General features: G+C 38.4%; 1 protein-coding gene across 3 annotated transcripts in view; it reads right to left on the bottom strand.

The window, feature by feature from the left end:
- Positions 1–24,567, bottom strand: part of EIF2AK3 (eukaryotic translation initiation factor 2-alpha kinase 3) — a 72,182-nt gene that overhangs the window by 38,944 nt on the left and 8,671 nt on the right. The window contains exons 2-3 of one of the 3 annotated variants that reach the window (XM_011953102.1): positions 20,260–20,389; positions 1,658–1,852 (exon numbers count right to left, since the gene is read on the bottom strand). In XM_011953102.1, the coding sequence (XP_011808492.1) occupies positions 1,658–1,837 (180 nt within the window). In that variant the 5' untranslated portion in view covers positions 1,838–1,852; positions 20,260–20,389. Of the gene's footprint in view, positions 1–1,657; positions 1,853–1,935; positions 2,043–20,259; positions 20,393–24,567 lie in introns of those variants that run through there. The other 2 variants (XM_011953103.1, XM_011953104.1) reach the window with 2 other exon arrangements.

Raw genomic sequence — 24,567 nt, 5'->3', positions numbered from 1 at the left:
ATTTATTTTTTGAGACGGAGTCTTGCTCTGTGGCCCAGGCTGGAGTGTAGTGGCACGATCTCGGCTCACTGCAAGCTCCGCCTCCCGGGTTCACGCCAGTCTCCTGCCTCAGCCTCCCGAATAGTTGGGACCACAGGCACCCACCACCATGCCTGGCTAATTACTTATTTATTTATTTATTTTTGAGATGGAGTCTTTGCTTTGTCACCCAGGCTGGAGTGCAGTGGCCTGATCTCGGCTCACTGCAAGCTCCGCCTCCCGGGTTCACGCCAGTCTCCTGCCTCAGCCTCCCGAATAGTTGGGACCACAGGCACCCACCACCATGCCTGGCTAATTACTTATTTATTTTTGTTATTTTTTAATGGAGTCTATTATTTATTTATGTTATTATTATTTTTAATGATGTCTCACTCTGTTGCACAGGTTGTAGTACGGTGGTGTGATCTCAGTTCGCTGCAACCTCCACCTCCCAGGTTCAAGTGATTCTCATACCTCAGCCTCCTGAGTAGCTGGGACTACAGGCTACAGGCATGTGTGTGCCACCATCCCCAGCTAATTTTTTTTATTTTTAGTAGAGATGGGTTTTCCCATGTTGGCCAGGCTGGTCTCAAACTCCTGGCCTCAAGTGATCCACCGACCTTGGCCTCCCAAAGTGGTAGGATTACAAGTGTCAGCCACTGTGCCTGGTTGAAAGGATGTTTTTAATTAGTTACTCTTGATAATGGATTTATAAGACCCAACCTTAGAAGCAGATTATATTATGATTATATCCTAAGAGCTAATGTTGGAGAAAGTCTAGGTTATTAACAGCATGACTTTGTTGTCAGATAGATCTAAGTTAAATGTGACCCTGGAAGTTTCTGAACCTTTTAAAGTCTCAGTTTCTTCATCTGTAAAATGAGTATAAACTTTCCTCTTGGATCACCTTATTATAGGATCAAACCCTATAAATGAGTAGTGTCAATTATTCTTATCATTAGGATTACTATTAATCTTTAGAAGGTTCTTCATCTGTCAAAATGGAAAAAAAAAAAAATTACACTTAGGAAGACTGTGAAGATTGCAAAAACAATGTATAAAAAAAAAGCATCTGAGGCTGGACGCGGTGGCTCCTGCTTATAATCCCAGCACTTTGGGAGGCTGAGGTGGGTAGATCACTTAAGGCCAGAAGCTGGAGACCAGCCTGGCCAACACGGTAAAACCCTGTCTACTAAAAATACAAAAATTAGCCAGGTATGGGGGCACGTGCCTGTAATCCCAGCTACTCAGGAGGCTGAGGCACAAGAATCACTTGAAACCACTTGACCCTGAGGGGGTGTGCAATGGGGTGGGGGGGTGGGGATTGCCATAAGCTGAGATCAGCCTGGGCAACAGAGTGAGACTCTGTCTCCAAAAAAAAAAAAAAAACACCTGAGACACAGTAGACCATATTTATGAATTCTCTTCCACCTGCTATTCTATTCCTGGCTCTGCCATTTATTCTGTTATTAGTTTCCCCTTCCTACCTCACAGTTCTCTTATTAAAACAAATGACAACCTCAGGGAATAATTACAATAAATCTCAACTAGTAATAAGTGTCGTTTAATAAATTACTTTTTCTTTTTCTACCCTAATTTATTCTGATTTCCCCAAAGTAAATTCAGTATTTTCACTTACCTTTCCACTACATGCACTGAGTCCATATGTAGTGAGGGATTTTCCTCCAACCAAAACAACATCATCTCCAAATTTATAAGAAGATTCCAGAAGTGATTCAACTGTGAAAGGAACTGTTTCCATGCTCTCACGGTCTCGATCCCACTGGAACAGGTCTCCATCCAGGGAAGGAATAATCATCTTATTCCCAAATACCTAAAACAGAAGCTAACTTTTTAAAAGAGCAATAACATTAATTTTTTTTTCTTATTTCTCCCAGAAAAATAAAAACGTCATACCTTTAAAAGAATAATAGTAATTAAGAGCTAGAGTCTTGATCCTCATGTACTCCAGCCTCCTTCTGACTAGCACATGAAGCAGCGCAGTCGATCAACCAGAAGTAATTTAAAAGAACTGCCAATCACTCCCAGGCCCTACACATAGTACTCTAGTAAGGTTTTTCTCAAACTCAGTTTACCATGGGCCAAAAGGGTCCCATAATGGTAGGCTGAGTTACCAAAAGAGAGTTTTACGATCAAGTGAGTTCAAGAAGAGGTTACTATAGGAGCTCTTACAGCCATTAGTATGTTAATGTGTAATATGATTTTCTATAGATAATATATGCAGTATTTTCTAGGGCTATTTTTATCAAGGCCAATTACTGTCATAGACTCAGCTCCAAGGAACACAGGTTTAGAGATACTGATTCAAGTAGTATCCCATCCTTTCTTTTATTTGCTTTCTCAAATCTGCAATGAGCTAGAAGCCTGGTAAGTAAGCTTACTGGTTTTGTGTTCTCAGTTGCCCTTCCTTCTTTTAACAATGCTTATTAAGGGCCTACCTATGGCCTGGCGCATTCTGATGGCTGGGATAGATCAGTGAGCAAAACAAACAAATCACTGCCTTTGTGAAGCTTAAACTCTGGTGTCATGAGACAAACAACTTAATAAATAAGTAAATTATATGGGGTATGTTAGGTGATAAATGCCGTTAAAAAAAAACGGAATAAGATAAAGGGAGAATGGTAAATATGCATGGGGTGGAGAGGGGATTATCAATAAAGAGCTTAGGGTAGACCCCATTGAGAAAGTAACATTTGCGCAAAGTTGTAAACATGAGAGAATTAACCAGGTCAGGCCAGGTTTTGCAAAGGTTCTTAGATGGAAGTATACCCATCGCGTTTGAAAAACCACAAGGAAAGTGAACAGGCTGAGAGGCAAGGGTGGAGGCAGAGAGAGCAGGCGGAAGGTAAGAGATTAGTTGATAAGCAGTTGAGCTGTTTAAGGTAGTCAGGTTTGGGATATAACTGAAAGGTAAAGCCAACAGGATTTCATGGTGGATTCTCTTTATGGCATGAGCAAAAGAAAGGAGTCCAGGATAATTCCAAGGTTTCTGGCCAAGAATATCTTATCTCTTCAGTAAGAGTTTTAGTACATGTCTTTGTGACATTGACCCTTGGCATTTCAAAAATTCATAATTTGATCTACATCAACTAATGACACAACAATTTTCCTGATTATCCAGGCTCAAAACTTTAGGAAACAGGAATATGAGAGAAGTAAGAGTTACAAAATTTTTCTACGTAGTTTTTTGTTCTTTAAGCAGCAGACTGCTTTCTTTAAAGGGATACTTACTTGAAAACTCGCATACAGTAACTGAGAGTTCTCATTTGGTGTTCAACTCACACATCCACTTTGCCCCAAACCTGGGGTTTTGGAAGACAGATTAAAAGCCACTATTCTAATTCACTTCTTTCTTTCATTTTCCAGTTCAAACCCTTATTATCTCCTGCCTGAACTACTATAATAGCCTCTTTACAGTTCTTAACTGCAAATTTCCTTAATCTTCTATGTATCTTCTAGATTAATCTCTCTGAGTCAGAGTTAAGCTTGTTATGATACTATTCAAAAATCTTCAACAGCTATTATCTTCTTAATAAAGACCCCAAATCCTAAAGATCCAAAATCCTTTGGAGGACATTCAAAGTCCTCTAAATCTGACCTTAAATAAACCTTTCATCCCTGTCTTTTACTTCTCCCCAGATGGGTAGAAATCAGGCATGGTTATTTAAACACAACATTTAATGTTACTGATATTGTTCATTTATGTCATTGTCAATGTCATTTCTTCTTTCTGGAACATCTTTCTGTACCAACTTTGTCGAGAGAAATCCTATCTGGCCTTCAACCTAGCATCACATATGTTTTTGCTTTGAAATCTAAGAAAATTTTAGCAATGTAAGTTTGCTGACAAAAATCCTATCATTCCTTAACTTTCCTTTTTGTTGTTAACTATAATCCGAGACATTGTGATATTCTCAAAAATTGTTCACTGAACCTCCAAGAAATACTTACCAGGTCAGCTAATGTTTATATTTATGTTTACACAGTGACTGTAAAAGTAGTGCACTCATACCCAGTGCCCAAAGTGTGTTATCTAATTATATTCTCCACCAAAAGGAACTAGGGCTCCTCAGAGAAATGGCAGATTCCAGGGCTGGGGCAGTGTAGATGCAAGATGAGCCTTTACCATCTTATTCTTTCAAAAAACAAGGATGTGCTTGGAAAGGGTGAGGGCATGCCACTGGTCAAATCTGGGACAATTAAGCACCAAAATAGTTAAGTACTGAAGTTTTAAAAATAGAAATTCACATGCTCATACCAATAGCAAACAGATAAAATAAATAATATATGAGGGAAAAGGAAGGGCTGGAGTTGGAAAAATTAGCATTTTGCCACCATCACAGTAAAGACTGGGTCATACCAGAGTCAGAAATGGTGCTAAATTGAGGTGGAAACTTTGATGAAGAACAGAATATCTACATGGTCTAGAATGTCTCCTTACAGAGTACTTATCGTTACAAGAAATTAAAAAATAAAAGTTATATATTATATAGTGGAGATAATACCTTGATTGGATAACCAAAGTAAAAATCATCAATGAGAGTTAGATGCCCTGAGAGAGACTTCATCACCTATGTAGTATTCCAGCCAAGAATGCACAGCCTGAACATCAGGCAAGCACAAAGTAAGGAGAAGTCCATTTTAAAAATAAAATAACAGAGAAACCATATTCTTCAAAAATGTCAATGTCTGACAAAGAAAGGTTGTGGAAAAAAAAAAAAAAACTAGATTAAAAGAGGCTAACGTGACAAATGAATGCAATATCTGACCCTAAACTAGATGCTGTACTAGGGGTAGAGGATGCTATGAAGGATATTATTAGGTCAATTGACAAAACTCGAATATGGATGGTAAGGCATTGTATTAATATAAATAACTTTTGTAATTACATAAGAGAATATCTCTATTAGGAAATATACACTGATGTATTTAAGAGTAAAGGGCCATGATGCATATTTAACTTATCCTCAAATATTTCAAGAAAAACAAGTGTATATGAGGGAATGGGGGAGAAGGGTAAGAGTGGGTAAGAGGACATGGGCAAGCATATAAAGCAGGCAACCTGGTCGGGGTAGGTAAAATCTGAGCATATAAGGGTTTTTGTTTTTTTCTTTTTTGGTATCACGCTTATTGTGCAACTGTCTGTAGTTTGAAATTATTTCCAAACAAGAGTTTAAAAACAAAAGAAAGGTACTCAAGAGTCTTGCAGGAGCTCTATAATCAAACTCAAGACTATACCATTAAATGAAGGTTTACCATAATTCTAGACACTTAAAGACTCCTGTCACTCTTACTGAAAAAACATTTGATTTTTAGTAAGTTCTCAAGTGACATTGGTATATACCTCACCTAATATTACCTTGGAGTCTTAGCATAACTATTTTATCCTTTGTTTCCTTCTATTTCCTGATGATAGATAACAAATTTTATTCTCAAAAATTAAAACCTTTATTTTTATCTTTTGTAGAATGTCCAACTTAAAGTTGCCATTATAACAAATCTAGGTCACAGTATGCACATACCCTACAATAACAATATGTAGTATTTAGCCTATATGATCTTCTATTTTGAGTTACTTATCAGATAGAAAATCAAGTATTTACTGTTATCTACCTCCATATTATGTTAAATATTCTATATTTTATTTACCAGAACACTAGATTCAAATGATAATAAAGTTAAAAATAGATATTTTAATTGGTTATCTCAACAGTAGTATTAGGTTAAAGTACAAACAGAGAAAGCAGGTGTGCATGACTAAAACAGGAAGAGGAGTAAGTGTGTCTGCAGTAAACAGATAGCATTTCTTTTGACTTATTTCCTCTTCCATTAAAAACCTCTTTTCCTCTAAAGCAGTAGCGGGTCCTTAGGGAATACAGTGTCTCCTAAGTGCAAAAATCAATTGCCAAACCAATATGGAATAAAATCCATTTTTGCCCTCTCCAAAAAGTAAAACCAACCAACCAACCAACAGACCGACCAACCAACCTTATCTTCAATTAAAAATATAGTTTAAAGAACCAAGGCTTGATATGATTGACCATACTGAGAAAACTGCCTTATTTTAAAAGTTAAATGCTCAACAGCATTAACTCAATAAGTACAAAACACAAAACAAGGCATTATGATTCAATAATGAATCATCATGTCATATTTCTGGATTATGATTTTAAAAGTTCACTTTTAAATAGCTGCTCTTCACTAATTGGTTGCTTATGAGTCATATACATGGCTGTTGACCTTTCTGCCAATCTTGTCAAGTCTTTCAGACTGCATATGTGAAAGCAGATGGAGCTTTTCCTTGAGAGCCACAGAAGCAATATATGCATGCAGTTCAGGTACAGAGATGACATCACCCTTCACAATAGCATTACCTCACCCCCTAAGCATAGGAATGAGTCACCCGATAGTCAGCTGCAAATCTCTTGGTAGAAAAAAAATGTAGGTTACGGTGATGCATTTTCACATCCCACTGATTTGTTCATGTAAGCAGCTATTTGTTCTGATTCGCTGCTTTGCATCTCAAACTCATTGTGTGACTTGCTTCTCCCTTAAGTCATTTTAAAAAGTCTAAATTTTTGTATTTATTTTCTTTATTTGTTTTTTCCCTGTTCATAATTTAAAATAAAAGGTGCTAGCAAACTCCCAGAGTCTATCTGTGTAATCACAAAGCAGTTTAGTAAAGTAATTCCGTTTCTGTTTCTTAACAAAATCTAAGTGGTACAATGAATATCAGTGGCACTTGCAATCAGAGACTTCCATCTGAAATTAAAATGTGAAAATAAGAACATTAGTTTTAAAGTGGAGAAAGGAATTTCATGTGAGAAAATAAAGGAAGTACTACTACTAAAATGAGTACTACCAGTAATAAAAAACAAAAATTCCTCTAACTATAAGAAAAAATGTTTGCCATTTGATTCTTCCCTGTTTTTCTATGCAGTCAACCCCTCCCCCCGACTGACTCACACACTTTTTGGGGTACATTCAACTTTATTTTAACTTGTGGTAAAAAATTTCAAGCATATAGAATGTAGAGAGATTAATAAATCCCCATGTATCTACCATCCAGTTTCAACAATTATCAACATTTTGCCAAGTGTTCCATCTATCTCCACTCACCTATTCTATACTTGTTTATTGGAGTAAAATCATCAAATTTTTTAATTTCCCCTATTATCTCAAAGATCTACTTTACGATGAGGAATTCCAAGTCTACATATTACATCTGATTCTTTTCTCTCCACGAAGGAGCTTCTTTCACCCCCTTTGTTATGCACTGATTTCCTTGAGAAACCAGCTTATCTGCCCTATAGAATGTCCCACAGTCAGGATTGTACATGTCATTTAACTTGTTCCTTTATTTCCTGAAAAGTATGATTAGACTTGGAGCTTTGATCTGATGCAGGTTCAATTGTTTTGACAAGAAGACTTCATATCTGGTGCTGTGCACTTCCTATTATATTAGGGGTCTACAAACTAGAGCCCATGGGCCAAATCCAGCCTAATGCTGGTTTTGTAAGTAAAGTTTTATTGGAACACAGCCACACATTCATTCATTTATGTATCTGTCTATGACTGCTTTCTAGCTGCAACTAAAGGCCACATGGTTCTCAAAGCCTAAGATAAGTACCATCTGGCCCTTTATAGGAAAAGTTCGCTGGCCCCTGTGCTATACCATATTAGGAGGCATATAGTGTTTGCATGCCCCACTTTTAATGATGTTACTATCAATCACTTGAGTTTGGGGGAGCCAGTCTGATCCCTCCATTTAAAGTGTCCCATCAACTTTTTACCATTTTAGTATTGCTTGATGGCCTATTTCAACAAAAGAACTAGAATAGCAATTTCTAATTTTATCATTCTTTCTGCATTTATTAGTTAGGATTTTTCTTTTTTCTTGCTTTTTTTTTTTTTTTTGAGATGGAGTCTTGCTCTGTCACTCAGGCTGGAGTGCAGTGGCGCCATCTCGGCTCACTGCAACCTCCGCCTCCTGGGTTCAAGCGATTCTCCTGCCTCAGCCTCCCGAGCAGCTGGGACTACAGGCACCCGCCACTATGCCTGGCTAATTTTTTGTATTTTTAGTAGAAACAGGGTTTCACTGTGTTAGCCAGGGTGGTCTCAATCTCCTGACCTCGTGATCCACCTGCCTCAGCCTCCCAAAGTGCTGAGATTACAGGCGTGAGCCACCACGCCCGGCCTAGTTAGGATTTTTCTATAAAGAACTTTCCCTCATTCAGTTTTGGAAGCCAGATTTGCACACACTAGCATTCTGTTGATTAGTGACTCAGGCATTAAACACTCTCAAATCCCAAAAATTATATCCAGAAGTAACTCACCCACTATAAGAATGAAAACTGAAAAGGGTTCAGGAGACTCAGTGAGACCGGTGTGCTCGCTAACCAGGAAAGAGGGAAAAGGAACACACTGATAGTTAGTGCCCTGATAGTTAACAAAAGCCAAGTTCTGTGTATAAGGTAAGAAGTAACAAGATTTAAAAAGGAGAATAGAGGGTAAGAAAAAGAGTGTGGCAAGATGCAGATGCACCGAGTGTAAAGATAAGGAAGAAAGAGCGTGTAAAACACCAATTGTCCTAGAATATTTATTAAAGGGGCACACATCCCTATCCCACCTAAGAACCCCAGGGAACATTTCTAGGATAATACAGTAACATGCTTACAACGATGATCCCAAGGAATAAATAAAAAGATACAACTCATTTCAGATTGGGAAGATGTGAAATACATGAATACACCATTAATGTCCTCACTTGTAAGTGGGAGTTGAACAATGAGATCACATGGACACAATGAGATCACATGGGAAACAACACATACTGAGGCCTGTCTGGGTTGGGGGTTAAGGGGAGGAAAAGCATGAAGACAAACACCTAATGCATGTGGGGTGTAAAACCTAGATGATGGGTTGATAGGTGTAGCAAACCACCATGGCACATGTATACCTATGTAACAAACCTGCACGTTCTGCTATATCCTGGAACTTAAAAAAAAAAAAGAAAGAAAAGAAAAAGAAACCTATGCCATTAAAAATGCTCAATTGTTTACTTTTTTATTATCTGGAAGTCTCCTTCACCTATAACAATTACTTTCCTAGCCATACTAGTTGTTTTGCAAAACAAGGTGGTAGGGCAACAGCACACATCCAAAATACAAAATCAAGATGTATCCACACCAACCAGAGCAGCTGACTGCACCTCATTCAACTCCATCCCCTGGGTCCCTGACTCTACTACTCATTCACTATGTGACGTTGGATAAAAACGAACACTTCACTGTTTTACAGAATGTCTCACGTTCCCTTATTTCACTTGAATCTCAAAGTCACTCTCCACAACTAACTTAAAAGGGATTCCTTTTTGGTCTCCAACCATTGACTAATGCTTTTAACACTTTGGGCATCCACAGGCTTCCTGCTTTTTTCCACTGCTTTCCAAGTTCCCCCAGTTGAGAGTGGAACGAGTTTTCCGATGTTCTGTTTTGCTGAAAACTTTCAATAAGACTAATGAATCAACAAGTTGTTTGAAGAGGCATTTGCATTATAAGCCAGTTATCTCTAATTATGGAAGTATTTATAAATATTCATAAAGTCTTCACACCAAGTAGCAGATGGGAAAATCTGAAGGAAAGCAGGATAATCCCTAAAATCCTACTAAAACAAATCTATCATTGAAATACTTTTTCTCTCAATTTTCTCTGACTTATCAGTCTCTCTCAATTTTAAAATGTTGGACTTTAAAACTTGGTCATAGGTCTTCTCACCCTACTTTCTTTCAAGGTGATTGATCTTCTCAGTTCCCATGACACAAGCGATTCTAATTTTAATTTCAGCCCAGACTTTTCCTCTCAGCAAAAGACCCATAAAGTCAAATGCCTTCTTTAGCATCTCTCATGGTCTCTCCAAACTCATATGTGGAGAACACATGTTCTTCCTTTCTATACCTGTTCTTAATTTACTACTAAAGCTTCCTTTGCTCTTGTATCTTCATAAAGATCTTCCTTGTTAAACACCCTTTGAATCCATCACTTTACTTCACTCATTTCCACTGTCACCATCCAGTCTATCATTCCCATCTGGATGACTACCATGCAGTCTCTTAACTAGCATGGGAGACTAGAAAGAGTCTCCCAATTTCTGCTGTTGCTCCAGTCCATTTTCTACAGTCAGAGTGATCACTTCCACTTAAACCTTCAACGGTTTCTCACGGCTCAGGATAAAATCTGAAATGCCAAACATAGCTTACTAGACCCTGTATAACCTGGTCCTGGCCTGGCCTACCTCAATGGGCTCATTTCGGCTACTGTCTCCCAACCCTCATTCCTGTTGCCATCCTCAACTTCTCTTAGTTCCCCGAAAATGCCATGGTAACTCTCGCCTCAAGGCCTTGAGATAGGCTATTTCCTCTCCTAGAGCAATCTTCCCCTTCCTCTCTACCCATCTCTTGCCTCAGTAACTCCTGATCATACAAGAAAGGCCTTCTTTGACCATCAGGCTAAGTAAGCACTTAAGCTTGTTGGAGTCTTTCTTTGTGCTCTATCCTGCCTTGCGCCAGTTACCACACTCACTTGCATTATTTACACTATAATTATTTCATATTTGCCTCCCTAGCTGGCTCCACGCAGTACCTTATAAGTTCTAGGAAGGCAGGAATCATATCTGTCCTGGGCAGTGCACAATTCTGCATGCCTCCCTCCTGCAATCCAACAATGTTGAATTCAGTTTTGGATGTGTTAAGTTTTGGCGCCTGTGACTATCCCACTAGGGTTGTCCTAGAAGCAGTTTAGGTGCTCAAAATGTGCTGAGTTATGTGCTAACTGTGCTCTACGCAGGATGTCTCTGAGTAATTAATCTCCATAAAGCACATGAAGAATTATTAGTAGAGAAAATACAAATAAATTGGTAAGCGTTAAGGTATTTTAAAAAACATTAAATGTTGGAAAGAGGGAAGACGTAAGTACAAAGATCTAGGGTTGAGTCTCAGCTTTACTACATCAGACAAATCTCTGAACCATTTTGATCTCCAATTTTATCATCCACAAAATTAGGGTTAATAAGAATATTTACTTCACAGGGCTATGTAAATGACTAAGTAAGAATAGATATCACTTTCCAAACTATAAAGTGCTACTCAAACAACAGTTGATGATCCAGGGCTGCTTACTCTGAACTTCTAAGGTAACTTGTGTGTGTTTATGTGTATATATACATGTATACTTAGTTAAAAGCAAAAATATAAACTCAATCTAGCTCATGTGACCGCCTATAATTCATTGTGAGCTTTATTTTTTTTTTTTTTTTTTTTTTTTTTTGAGGCGGAGTCTCGCTCTGTCGCCCGGACTGGAGTGCAGTGGCCGGATCTCAGCTCACTGCAAGCTCCGCCTCCCGGGTTTACGCCATTCTCCTGCCTCAGCCTCCCGTGTAGCTGGGACTACAGGCGCCTGCCACCTCGCCCGGCTAGTTTTTGTTATTTTATTCTCTATTGGAAACTTCAGGAGAGATTATTACTCATTAATACAAAATTTCAAAAATAACAAAAGCTTTTTGAATTCTAGAGAATACCTGCTCCAGAAGTAAATTAAAGGGGAAAGCAGACAGAAAGCTTAATTATGCAAAGTCAGTTATTTCTTTCTCAAACATGGATTCACATCTGTTTAAAAACAAGGCCTCAAAACCAAATAAAGATTAATTCAATGTAGAAATAAATATCTCAAACTGCTGCAGTTTTTGATTTATCAGAAAGCTCTACCAGGCCTAAAATTCTTTGACTGTAACATAAAAACTCTAATGGATTGAAAGAACTTTATTAATCAATAAGGACAATCAATGCTAAAGAAAAATTAACACATATATGTTTGTATATTTTAATTCTTCAAAAATGATACACTTGAATGGAACATAAACAGTAAATCTTAATTAACCAAAATGAGCAACTGACTACATTACTAGATGTCAGAATTGACTATTTGTGTCTTAAAAAAAGAGATGCTTCAATATTATTGTATTATAGAAATATATATTTTTACTCCTCTCTGGAAACATTGGGGAAAGTAAATAAAAGGAAGACTGTTTGATAAAAGTAAAGGGTCTCCAGGAATGGTACCTGAAAGACAAGGGAAGGGGCATCACCATTAGATGATGACGCCCTAAAGGGAGGGGTAATGAGATCGTTCAGCAGATCCGTGTATCAGTCAGAACGCATCCCAAGTGACGTGCTATATGTTTAAATGTTGAGAAAAAACTCTGCAATGATTTGGTATTTATTATCTTCAAAAATTGTAAATTAGTACTCAAGAGCAGAGAAATACCAAGTAGATAACTGTTTAATTCTTTTTTCACTAATTTAGTCAACCTACAAAACAAACTGCCTCAAGGAAAACTACCAGACTAAGCATACTTCTCACAGTCATGATAAAAGAACACTGATTTTAATAACTATCTCTGCCTTCACCTAGATTAATATATATTCATGACATAAACAATGTACATGAAGAGCCAATTTCCTAAAAATATAAGAAAAAAAAACAAGGCCAAATAAGTTTCTCCTTTGGTGACATGCAATGCTGGGATAAATTAGCTTACTTCACAGCACTACTTTCAGCCATGCTAAGAGATTAATACAACAAAATTAAATTAAAGCACTGTTTCATTTCTATAATTAAAAGAAAAGCAATTAACCCAGGCAATTATTTAAATATTGGCTTGCTACATGACTGACAGCTACGCTTCAAAATAAACTGCCATCTTAGATGACACAGACTCAAAATGTGCTAGTTTGCGTACAAATGAAAAACTGCAAAACAACTTGCACAGCTTTCAGTATAAGTAAGAGAAGCTTTAAAAGAGATTACAGATCCTCTTTTAATAAACACTTAAAAGGGTCTACTAGTAGACTCTTTCTGAACAAATCAGTAACCAGTAAAGCTGTACCCTTTTCAAAGCCCTTATATTAGTGGAATGCACGCAGTCTGATATGGGGAGGGGGAGGAGGCTGGAGAGCACCAGCATCAGAGCTGTCTGTTTCTGCACCTGTCTGAAACAGAAAGGCGGTGTCCCTTGGGGAGAAACATGCCTAAAATAAAGCAAAACCCCAAACCTTATCTAAGTTTAGACGTTAGAGTTGTTTGTTCTTCTTAAGAGGAAAAAAAGGGCATCTTTAACAGAAAATCAAAACAGAAAACAAATATGGTATCTCTAAATAAAGATAAAGGTATTCATCTAAGTACAAATTAGTTATATATACACAGTAACAATATGCTTTCTGAATAACAATAAGGAAGGTCTTCATATTTAAAAATGAGTTCCAAGACATAAAGAAGTAGATAGTTCAATCTACTTAGATTTGGTGAAGTGATCCAAATGTAGCCCAGAGATCCTAAAGAAAAAACAATGCTCATGTGTTACAAAACAAAATTTTAAGATAATCAGTGGGGAACCACAGACAAATTTCCTTAGTGCTTTGCTCCAAGGTTGAATCTGAATATAAATTACTAGAGGAAAGCAAATCAGATTTCATGTCAGGTGGTCCTTCTGAAAATTAAAAACAATATTCTTAGCTACCATTAACTGGCAAAAATATTATGCTTAGAACCTAAGCACATCTGTTAAAGCTAATACAGTGAACTTTAGGTGCATCCTTTATTCTAAGACACACAAACATGCACCCTAACGGTTTTAGCTTATGTATCCACACTCTTTTCAGGAGATAATGGCAAATGAGATGTGTGTCCCAAGGTACACAATTCATACAATTCATTCTAAATATAATTTAAAACATCCTGTTCTTAATGGAACTGTCAATTTCCCTTATCTTCCAGGAGCTTATTTTTTTCATTGACATAATCAAAATCCCACTAAAGCAACAAAACACACTATTTTATAAGCCTTTTGGATCAGAAAAGGTTAAGAACAACATCAGAGCAAGCCAGGAGGCAAGTATGTACCTAATGGTAATTCCTAGTGAATTTGTTCTTTATTTTCAGAAGAATCCTTAAATGTAGTAAAAGGGAAAGTTCAAAAATTTCTCCAGATAATTTACTTGGGTGTTTCATGCATGTGACTGTACCTGATGCATGAAGTTAGATTATCTTTAGAAATGTAGTCCAATCCTATAATTTTACAGAGAAGGAAATTAAAGCTCTACTGATTAAATAATTTAGCCAGTTCACACAGTAAGTTAATGGAAGAATTATGACTAAAACTGAAGCTCCTGAATCCTAGGCCCTCCTCCACAATACCACATAGTCTAAAAAGGTCCTGTGTGGCTTTATTATTCCAGCAAAAGTACATGTGATCCACAATCAATTCCTTTATCAATAACTTAAAAATTATTATACAGTCTATCAAATCCTTTATCCTTCAGCTTCTCAGATTAATAAGTAACTTTGATAGTTGCGGAGAATACATCTTCTCTGGTCTTCTGAGTTGAATTTGTTTCCTCTTCATAAGACAGGGTTGTGCTATGTGGCCCAGGCTGGTCTCAAACTCCTGGGCTCAACTGGGCTCAGGCCCCTGAGTAGCTGGGACGACTACTCAGGAGGCACGTGCCACTGCACCCAACTTGCATACCACTCTTGATGAAAGCTTGGAGGAACTGACATTCTAATACAGGAGTCCCCACAGGAAGCCATGAACCTATTTATTGTTACCTGGGAGGTGACACCTGCTATACATCCATGCCAGCTCTTTCTGCCTGCTACAACTGGCCCTCTTCCCTACACCAGCCTTTACAACCAAACACACTGGGTTTCTGAGAGAAGAAGTTAACTACTTCTCACAAAGTTAACTATTATGAAGGTTAAGGACCTTAAGAAAACACTGCACCGGATGCATTTTGAAGGTAGTATTACTCTATGCATCCAATTCATAGCATTTCAAATGGCAGTTTTTGATTTTTTTTTTTTTTTTTTTTTGAGACAGGGTCTCACTCTGTCACCCAGGCTGGAGGGCACTGGTGTGATCTGACCCACGGCAACCTCCGCCTCCCAGGCCCAGGCAATCCTCCCACCTCAGCCTCCCGAGTAGCTGGAACTACTGGTGCATGTCACCACACTCAGTTAATGTCTGTAATTTTTTTTGTATTTTGTATGTTTTGTAGAGATGAGGTTTCGCCATGTTGCCCAGGCTGGTCTTGATCTCCTGAGCTCAAGCAATCCATCTGCCTTGGCTTCCCAAAGTGCTGGGATTACAGATGTGAGCCACTGTGCCTGGCCTTGGTGATCCTTTTGTGGTGTTTTGTCCAACTTTTTTTTTTCTAAATCTGAACAGGACAAATGTTCAACTTTTGAACATAACTTCTAGATGCTGAGCAGCACACACCTTGCTGAATAACAGATGACTCACACTCACAATACATTCTTCTCTCCTTGATAATATGTTTATAATTTCACAAATATTCTTATTTTTCTATCATATACCAAATAAGTAATTTTCAAAGCATGGTTTGTGGACTCTCTCAGGGGTGCAAAATAGCAAACAGTTTTCAAGCAAGGTGTGATTTGCCTTTTCACTGGGTTGCTATTTGCCCTGAAGGTATAAAAGCAATGCTGACTAAAACTGCAGGTGCCTTGGCACAATTCAGGAACCAAACTAAGAATACAATGGTATTCTTCACTGTCATACACCTGAAGTAAAAGAAAAAAACAGAGACAGTTGCACTTAAGAATGTTCTTGATGAAGCAATAAAAATGACTGATTTCATTAAATCTTGACCCTGAGTACACATCTTTTCATTATTCTGCATGACTAATTAGGAAGTATGTAACAAGCCTTTCTTCACATGCTAAAGCATGTCTGGAGGAAAAGCACTTCTGGAACTGAGCTGTGAGCTGAACTAGCAGCTTTGTTCATTGAGCTCCAATTTTACTCAAAAGTCAACTGAGAAAAATCATGATTATAGGACTTGGGTATCTGGTAGACATTTTCTAAAAAATGAACAAAGTGAACTTTTTACTTCAAAGAACATATCTTGACAGTATTTGTGATAAAATTTACATTTTCAAGTGAATTCTAGAATACTGGAAAACTTGGGCCAGGCGTGGTGGCTCACACCTGTAATTCCAGCACTTCGGGAGGCTGAGGCAGGAGGACAGCTTGAGCCCAGCAGTTCAAGATCAGCCTGGGCAATATAAGAAAACTCCATCTCTACAAAAAATTAAAAAAAAGTAGCTGAGCTTGGTGGCAAGTGCCTATACTTTTAGCTACTTAGGCTGAGGTGGAAGGATTGCTTGAGCCCAGGAGTTGGAGGCTACTGTGAGCTATGATCACACCACTGCACTCCAGCCTGGGCAACAGAGCAAGACCCTGTCTCTAAAAGACAACAAAACAAAACAAAACAAAAAAACTTGCATCTGCCAATTTTCTCTTGACAGCTTCCCAGTACTTACAGACTTTTCTGATGAGCTCAGTGGTTAACAGCAACAAATTTGATTTTTAAAAAATATTCCATAAGGAAATATGCCAATATTTAAAAGATCTGTGTAACTCAGTCAATATTTTCCAAGTTATAAAATCATGCATGAGTAAAAGGCAAGACAGACCAATGGATGTTAGTGTTCAGAGTATAAAATGTTCATTGATATGTTTTCTGATTCCACACTGCAACTAATCTTTAAAAAACTTCCACTTGTTTTGGCACAGTATTAAAAAAGAATGGCCTCAACTATTTGAAAAGGCTACTAGAATATTCCTCCCTTTTCCAACTACATTTGCATGTGACTGGATTTTCTTCTTTATGTAGTTAAATCAAAACAACAATGCAATTTTTTTTTTTTTTTTTTTTTTGGAGACGGAGTCTAGCTCTGTCGCCCAGGCTGGAGTGCAGTGGCGCGATCTCGGCTCACTGCAAGCTCCGCCTCCCGGGTTTACGCCATTCTCCTGCCTCAGCCTCCCGAGTAGCTGGGACTACAGGCGCCTGCCATCTCGCCCGGCTAGTTTTTGTATTTTTTAATAGAGACGGGGTTTCACCGTGTAGCTCAGGATGGTCTCGATCTCCTGACCTCGTGATCCACCCGTCTCGGCCTCCCAAAGTGCTGGGATTACAGGCTTGAGCCACCGCGCCGGGCAACAATGCAATATTTTTAAGGCAGAAGCGGATACAACTGTCTTCTATTAAACCAGAAATTTAAGAGACTTGCAAAAATGTAAAATGCCACTTTTCTCATTAAATTTTTTGTATTAAAGAATATAGTTATTATTCATAAAAATGTTATGCTATAGTGGAGTGGGTTTACTGTTATTTCTTTAATAAAATAAATGTTTTTCAAACATTTTTGTTTTAGGCTGGTCATGGTGGCTTACGCCTGTAATCCCAGCACTTTGAGAAGCCAAGGTGGGAAGATCACTTGAGCCCAGGGGTTCGAGACCAGCCTGGGCAATATTGAGATTCTCTCTCTACCAAAAAAAAAAAAAAAAAAAAAAAATTAGCTGGGCATGGTGGTGCATGTCTGTAGTCCCAGCTACTCAGGAGGCTGAGGCAGGAGGATTGCTTCAGCCCAGGATTCAAGGCTGCAAAGAGATATGATCACACCATTGTACTCCAGCCTGAAAAAAAGCTCTTTGGAGCCCTCAATAATTTTTTAGAGTATTAAACAGGTTCTGAAACCAAACAGTCTGAGAACCACTGTACTCTATGAACAGCCTGAGTCTGTAAACAAAGGGAGGTATATACAAGGTGGCAAAAGGGCTTCAGAGCAGGCAGAATGGAGTACAGTCAGGCAAGCCTGGGCTCAGTTCCAACCTCATCATATATATAGCCAGTCAGCAACCTCAAGCAAATTTATTTGAGCTGCCATTTCCTCTTTACAAAATGAGACCAACGTAGTAACCTCAGAAGGGTTACTATGAGGATTACACTGTGTAAGGAGCATCGAGTATATGTTATAATGCTGGGAACAACGTTATATCATCAGTATCTCTACATATTAAACATCTACTCTCAAGAAATGGCCCAAGAATTTGGGGTAGCAGTAAAATCTAGTTAATCTATCATGTTATCACAGCTGTTTCAATGCCTTCCGATTTTTTTTTTTTCTATGAAGTAGAAAAGTAAAACCTAGATAATGCAAAGAGGTATCAGGATTCTTTTCCTGCATGAAAAGCAACCCGTGAGCTTTCTGAATAGGCTTTCGATTCAACATTTCTCTTGTTGTTGTTGTTTGAGATGGAGTCTTGCACTGTTGCCTGGGCTGGTGTGCAGTGGCACAATCTTGGCTCGCTGCAACCTCCGCCTCCCAGGTTCAAGAGATTCTCCTGCCTCAGCCTCCCGAGTAGCTAGGATTACAGGCACCCGCCACCACGCCTCGCTAAGTTTTTGTATTTTTAGTAGAGACAGTCTCAAACTCCTGACCTCATGATCGGTCCTCCTCAGCCTCCCAAAGTGCTGGGATTACAGGCATAAGCCACCACGCCCAGCCTATGACTCAACATTTCAAAGCATTCTATCCAAAAGATCCAGGATTGGGGGTGGGTGGCTGTGAGAGAGGACACCAAAAACAAGGGAGCCCTAATAAACCACAGAAGGTGGTGCGAACTAAGGACAGTAAGAAAGTTGAACTGTAGTTTTAAAAACAGCTAATATAACTGCTATCTGTAAGAAAACCTTCAAATACAACTAGCTACTTATAACTCAAACACCCTTACTAGCACTCAGATTATTACAACTAGTTGCACTCTACTTTGCCATACCATGCAACTTATCTTTTTGTACCTATGTATATTTCAGTTTGCAAACACACACATGCTTTGAACCACTACAACACACTGATATTACCTCAGATGTAAGCAGCTTACAATCTTCTCATTTTGCTGATCATCTCTTATGTCTAGTTTAAAAATAAAGTAAAACATGCATACCCAAGCATAATCTCAACAGAAGAAAAATAAACAAGTTTATCTTAAGTAGTAATTCACTTGAATACCATACTCAATTATAAACTTAATGTAATGTACAATCAAATTGCTATTTGCATTAATAACTCATAATACAATAGAAGTTCTCTCTTCTCAAAATATATTTTCAGTATACTGAGAAATAGTAGCCACCTATAAAGTCTACTCAGGGTTTAGCACACAGCAAACGTGGAAATTTGGCAGTGTTGTTTCCTTAAGTATCAGTTTGGGTGCACCAGAAAAGATTCGGGCTGGGTTTACTGGAAAGCACAGGAAAGTCTGTTATCATAGATGGGTCACTGATAACAGTTTCCCACTGGAAAGTTTGGTCACCAATATTCAGGTCATTCTCAAACCCCTCATGTAAGATTTTGTCTTTTCCATACTTAATATCAGCTAGGAAGCTTTTTAAAGAAAAAGACTGATGACAAAACAGAAAAAAGACTACCCTAGGGAGTGTCCTACAGGAACGACTCGATATAAAAGAAGGCCATGGGCATTCTGGAAAACAGAGGTGACTGCTTCAATGTTAGCAGTCACCACTCAAAAGATGGACTCATTCTTAAATAATTTAAACAACAGACTAAAGCTCCAGAAAAGGAGAGAGACTTCATCCATCAGAATTGAAACTAAAGGTGAGGAAAATCAGCTTCTCTTATTTAATCTCCCCCATCTGTACCCCATGAAGGCAGGCTGTGTCCTCACTTTATTGATGAGAGCAACTAAAACTCTGAGGGGCTTGAAGTCATGTGCCAGAGTAATTTTGGAAGTGAGGTCTCTTTGAATCTATGCTCTTTCCCCTCTACTATTCTAGAGCTCCAAATTATTAAGTATACATTTTCTGCAAATAATCAAATTTGCCTGGAATTACATTACAAAAAAATTTCAGATGAATTCTGTTTATAATTAGGGAAGAATAATTTATGGGATTTTGCAGCACAGATTTCTAAGTAGTAAAATTCAATAAAGTTTTTATTTATATTTATCTTATTATTCCTAGAGACCTTGTGATGATAATACACAATCATTTATAGCTCAGATAATGTGCTATGCTGATATGGCAGATAGGATCCTCAGTTGCTCACTTATAGGATTAACTCATTTAATGCCCCAAGTAATCCTAAGAAGATGTTATTATCCATCTCATTTCACAAGAGAGGAACTGAGGAATAGAAAAGTTAAGTAATTGCCCTAAAGGGACACAACCTATAAGAGGGAGATAGGCCTCAAACATGGGCAACAGGGCCTCAAACTTCTTAATATCAGCAATTACTCATTAGAATTAAGTTTTCCAGTCAACACTTAACAGAAAATTCTTACCTCTGGTTTGCTAAGGCTGGATGACACCAAGGAACCGGATCCCACGTCCAAATCCCACTGCTTTTTACCATGATTTTCAGGATCCAAGGCAGCAATTCTCCCATCTAAAGTGCTGATAATTACTAGTGACCTGTAAATATTAAAAATATTTTTAAAATTAAACAGATATCTAAGATATTGGGAACTTATCCCACATACTCAAAAGAAAACCAGCCCATGTCCAGGCCTCTATTAGTAGAAAGGAAGAGGGGGCCTTCTACCACTCTTGCCACCACTGTCTTTGGACCAAGACAATTTCAATATGCCCTTTATCTGTTTATGTCACTTATGAAAAGCCCCTGACTCATAGGTCATCCTTCATTCCACACTCTAATTCCCATAAGGAACACAATGTCCCCTGGTATGTCCTCTTGTACCTGCCTACCTCCTGAAAGCCTTTCCCCTGAAACACTGCCTTCCCTGAACATTCACTTATCTTCTTGCTCTCATAGAAACCGGGCTTTCCCTGAGGACATCGCTTCCCTCCAGAAGCATAACCCTTGCTCAGAATGGGGTAAGTGGACTCCATGTATCTTGTTGCCATTTCCAGACCACCTTTTTCCTCTCCTCTCTGAAAATCCTCAGGATCAGACTGTTTTGTCCATTACCCCTCCCAGTAGACATCTAATTTACCCTTAGGTAACTAGCCCCATCCTGGAGGATTTCAGCTGCTGGTTTACTGTCACTACCTAACATATTTAACATACTTCTGTCTCAATTCTTTGGGTTTTCATTATCTATCTACCTTGCTTCAGCTGCTCCTGTGGTCAGACACTAGACTTTGTCATTACAAATCACCAGAACCCCCTAACCACCAATCCCTCTATTTTCAGCTCACTTCCTCTACTTCCCTGACTGCAACAAACTTCTGACCCCACCAGAACCTACAAGCACTGATACTACAACCTTCACTACCACCATGCCCTCACTTCTTTCTTAACCAGTTAAAATCCTACAGTCCTTCAGCTTAAGCACTACTTTGCACACACCTCAACTCCCTACCCTGCCTCTCATATGTCACACTCCGGAAGAACTGGTTAAAGTCAATCTTCTCCCCTTTCTTACTCCTACATCTGTGCAGTTGAATGTATCTCAAAAGAAACATACCACGCTGACTATCTTCACTTTAATTAATGACCACCAACCTCAAAAAGGCTACTAACAATGCTTAGCAATCATAACACCCTTCCCTATCTATCCATTATGCCACTGAACCATGTTAACCATTTCATGTCTCCCCGCTCCTCTTCAAGAGCTTCTGATACCAGCTCTTTCAAGCTCACACATCTTGGTGACTGTGCTTCTTATTTCATGGAGAAAAACAGGAGAAATCAGCTTATTTCCCTCCACCACCTCTATCTATTCATTAGTACCTGGACCATGAGTTCCACCTTCCTTCCTGTTAGTGCAAGTGAACTGTCCACACTCCCATCTACCGCCAACACCTCCAAGTAAGCAACAGAGCTCCCACTTAGGCATTCGTGAGGTCTTGCTCCTGCAAATGTCTCCTGTCACTCCCATACCATCAATCATTCCCTCTCTACTAGAATATTCCCATCAGCATTTGCTATAAACTGAACTTTTGTGTCCCCACCAAAAATTCACAAGTTGAAACCTAATCCCCAAGGTGATCGTACCAGGAGGTGGGGCTTTGGGAGGTGATTAGTTCATGAAGGTGGGGTCCTCTTATGAGTAAAGTAAAAGCAGCCCCAGAGACTGCCTCACCCCTTCCACCATGTGGGGAATTAGTGAGGAATCAGTCTTCACCAGATACTGAATCTGCTGGTACCTTGATCTTGAACTTCCCAGTCTCTAGAACTATAAGAAATAAATGTCTGTTGTCTATAAACCACCCAGTCTACAGTATTTTGTTATAGCAGCATTCAAACCTGCTACTATTTTCCCCAACTTAAAAACCAAACCAGATCAAACAAAATGAATCTTTCTCCCACCTCAAGCATCCAATCTATTTCTTGCCCCTCTGCAACAAAACTCCTTGAAAGAGTTGTTATATACTGTCTCTAAATCTCCTCTTCCCCTTCTATGTTGAACTATTTCTAATCAAGTTCTTGCCCCTACCATCTCACTGAAATGGTTTTTGTCAGAGTCAACAATGATCTTCACACTGATAAATCCCATGGTCAGGTCTTGCTTCACTTGACCACCCAGCAGCACCTGACCAGCCATTCCTGCCCTCCAAGAAACACACTCTATATGGCTTCCAAGACACCACGCCTTTTTTTTTTTTGGACTCAGTTCTATGCTATTCTCTCTCAGTTTCATTTTCTTGTTCCTTCTTATCTTTCCTATCTCTTAAAATAGTCTCTACCTACATGTGATTTTTTTGGTGATCTCATTCAGTCTCATAGCTTTAAATATCATCTATATCCTGGCAACTCCCAAATTTATATCTGGTTTCAGGCCTCTCCCCTGAACTGCAGACATACATATCTAACCACCTACCTGATTTAGATTGTCTAACAGGCTTCTCAGAGTTCGCATATCCACAGACTCCCCCAACTCTTCAAATACATCATGCAAAATTTTTGCTTAGGGCCTTTGAATCTACTGTTCCTTCTGCCTGGAACATATACCTCCAGCTACAGAGCAGACTCTCCATAAATTTTTTATTTATTTTTATTTATTTATTTATTTATTGAGACATAGTTGCACTCTTGTCGCCCAGGCTGGACTGCAATGGCATAATCTCAGCTCATTGCAACCTCTGCCTCCTGGGTTTAATCAAGTCTCCAGCTTCAGCCTCCCAAGTAGCTGGGATTACAGGTGCCCGCCACCACACCCAGCTAATTTTTATATTTTTAGTAGAGATGGGGTTTCCCCATGTTGGCCAGGCTGGTCTCGAACTCCTGACCTGAGGTGATCCACCCACCTCGGCCTCCCAAAGTGCTGGGATTATAGGTGTGAGCCACCGTGCCTGGCCTAAATAGTTGTTTAAAGGATGACTTGTACAGTTGTTCTAGGAATTCATTAGGTGTATTTATCAGCTTTAAAGACCATGCACATTGTAAGCACGTATAGTTATATTCCTGGTTGGGAGTACAAGATGCAACTTTATCTCTTCTATATCACTTGATGCACAATGTATATAAATTCAAAGTAAAGCCGCAAGTTGACCAAGACAGACATGTTCAAGTAAACCCATTTGAAACCCTTCAAAGAGCAATTAATTTAGTTTCCAAACTCTACACTAATTCTAATTTCGAATTTTTTGAATGGTAACTTAGTCTGATTTGTGAAAGGAAAGACCTTGCCATCCTACAAACTCAAGTAATTTTAGATAACAAACCAAAAGAGAACCATCCAACTTCTTGCCCTCCATGTCATCCTTCTGCTTTCTAAAGAAATTAGGAGTTGGTAAAGCAAAAGGATACTTTGAGTAAGAAAATGATTTTATAACAAAGAGTATAAAAATTCACACCTTGGATATGCCACTTTATAAAACAACGCAATCTAATTAATTTAGAGATCAACAGTTAACAGCCAAGCTAACTCCTTCCTAGTCCCATTGTAGAGATGTTTCATTTTTCTATTCAAGAATCATTAACCACAAATAAATGGCTGAATGAAAAAAATTCTAATTGAAACAAAATTTAGTGTAAGCAAACAGTGTTGACCCATGAAAAATTAAGGAGACCATCAGAACACTTCAAATATGATTTTTCTTTTAAATTTAGGACAAATTCTTTTTTTTCCCACTTAGACATTCTATTTATAACAGCCAGAAAAAGCGATACTTTTTCTGACTATGTTGCTAGTTGTGTGCTAGAGGTATATTCAGAGAATAAAATTCTAGCTCTCATCTTCAAAACAAAAATTCAACAATAAAATCTGGATATGTGTGTCATGTGTATGAGAACATGTTTTAATAAGTAATCGGGGATTTAATATTTAACTATTCTTTCACTGAAAACCTGTCATGAGGGTATACTTAAATGAGTCAAACATTGTTTTTTGGCCCATGTGTTCTGCTTTTAAAAGTAAAATATTTTCATTAACTATTATGTTTAGGCAGTATGTGACTATTTCAGCAATATTTAAAAATACAAACATGGGCAGGAACAATGAAGTATCTCACTTTTGGCTGGGTATAGTGGCTCACACCTGCAATTCCAAAACTTTGAAAGGCCCAGGCAGGAGGACTGCTTGAGCCTAGGAGTTTAAGACCAACCTATGTAACATAGTAAGACCACATTTCTATTAAAAAAAAAAAAAAAGTTTTTAAAAAATTAGCTGGGCATGGTGGCGCAG

Source organism: Colobus angolensis, unplaced genomic scaffold (assembly GCF_000951035.1).
Source record: "Colobus angolensis palliatus isolate OR3802 unplaced genomic scaffold, Cang.pa_1.0 Scaffold357, whole genome shotgun sequence".
Lineage (NCBI taxonomy): Eukaryota > Metazoa > Chordata > Mammalia > Primates > Cercopithecidae > Colobus > Colobus angolensis.
Note: the sequence above shows the minus strand (reverse complement) of the source record. Positions and strands in the feature narration are given on the sequence as shown.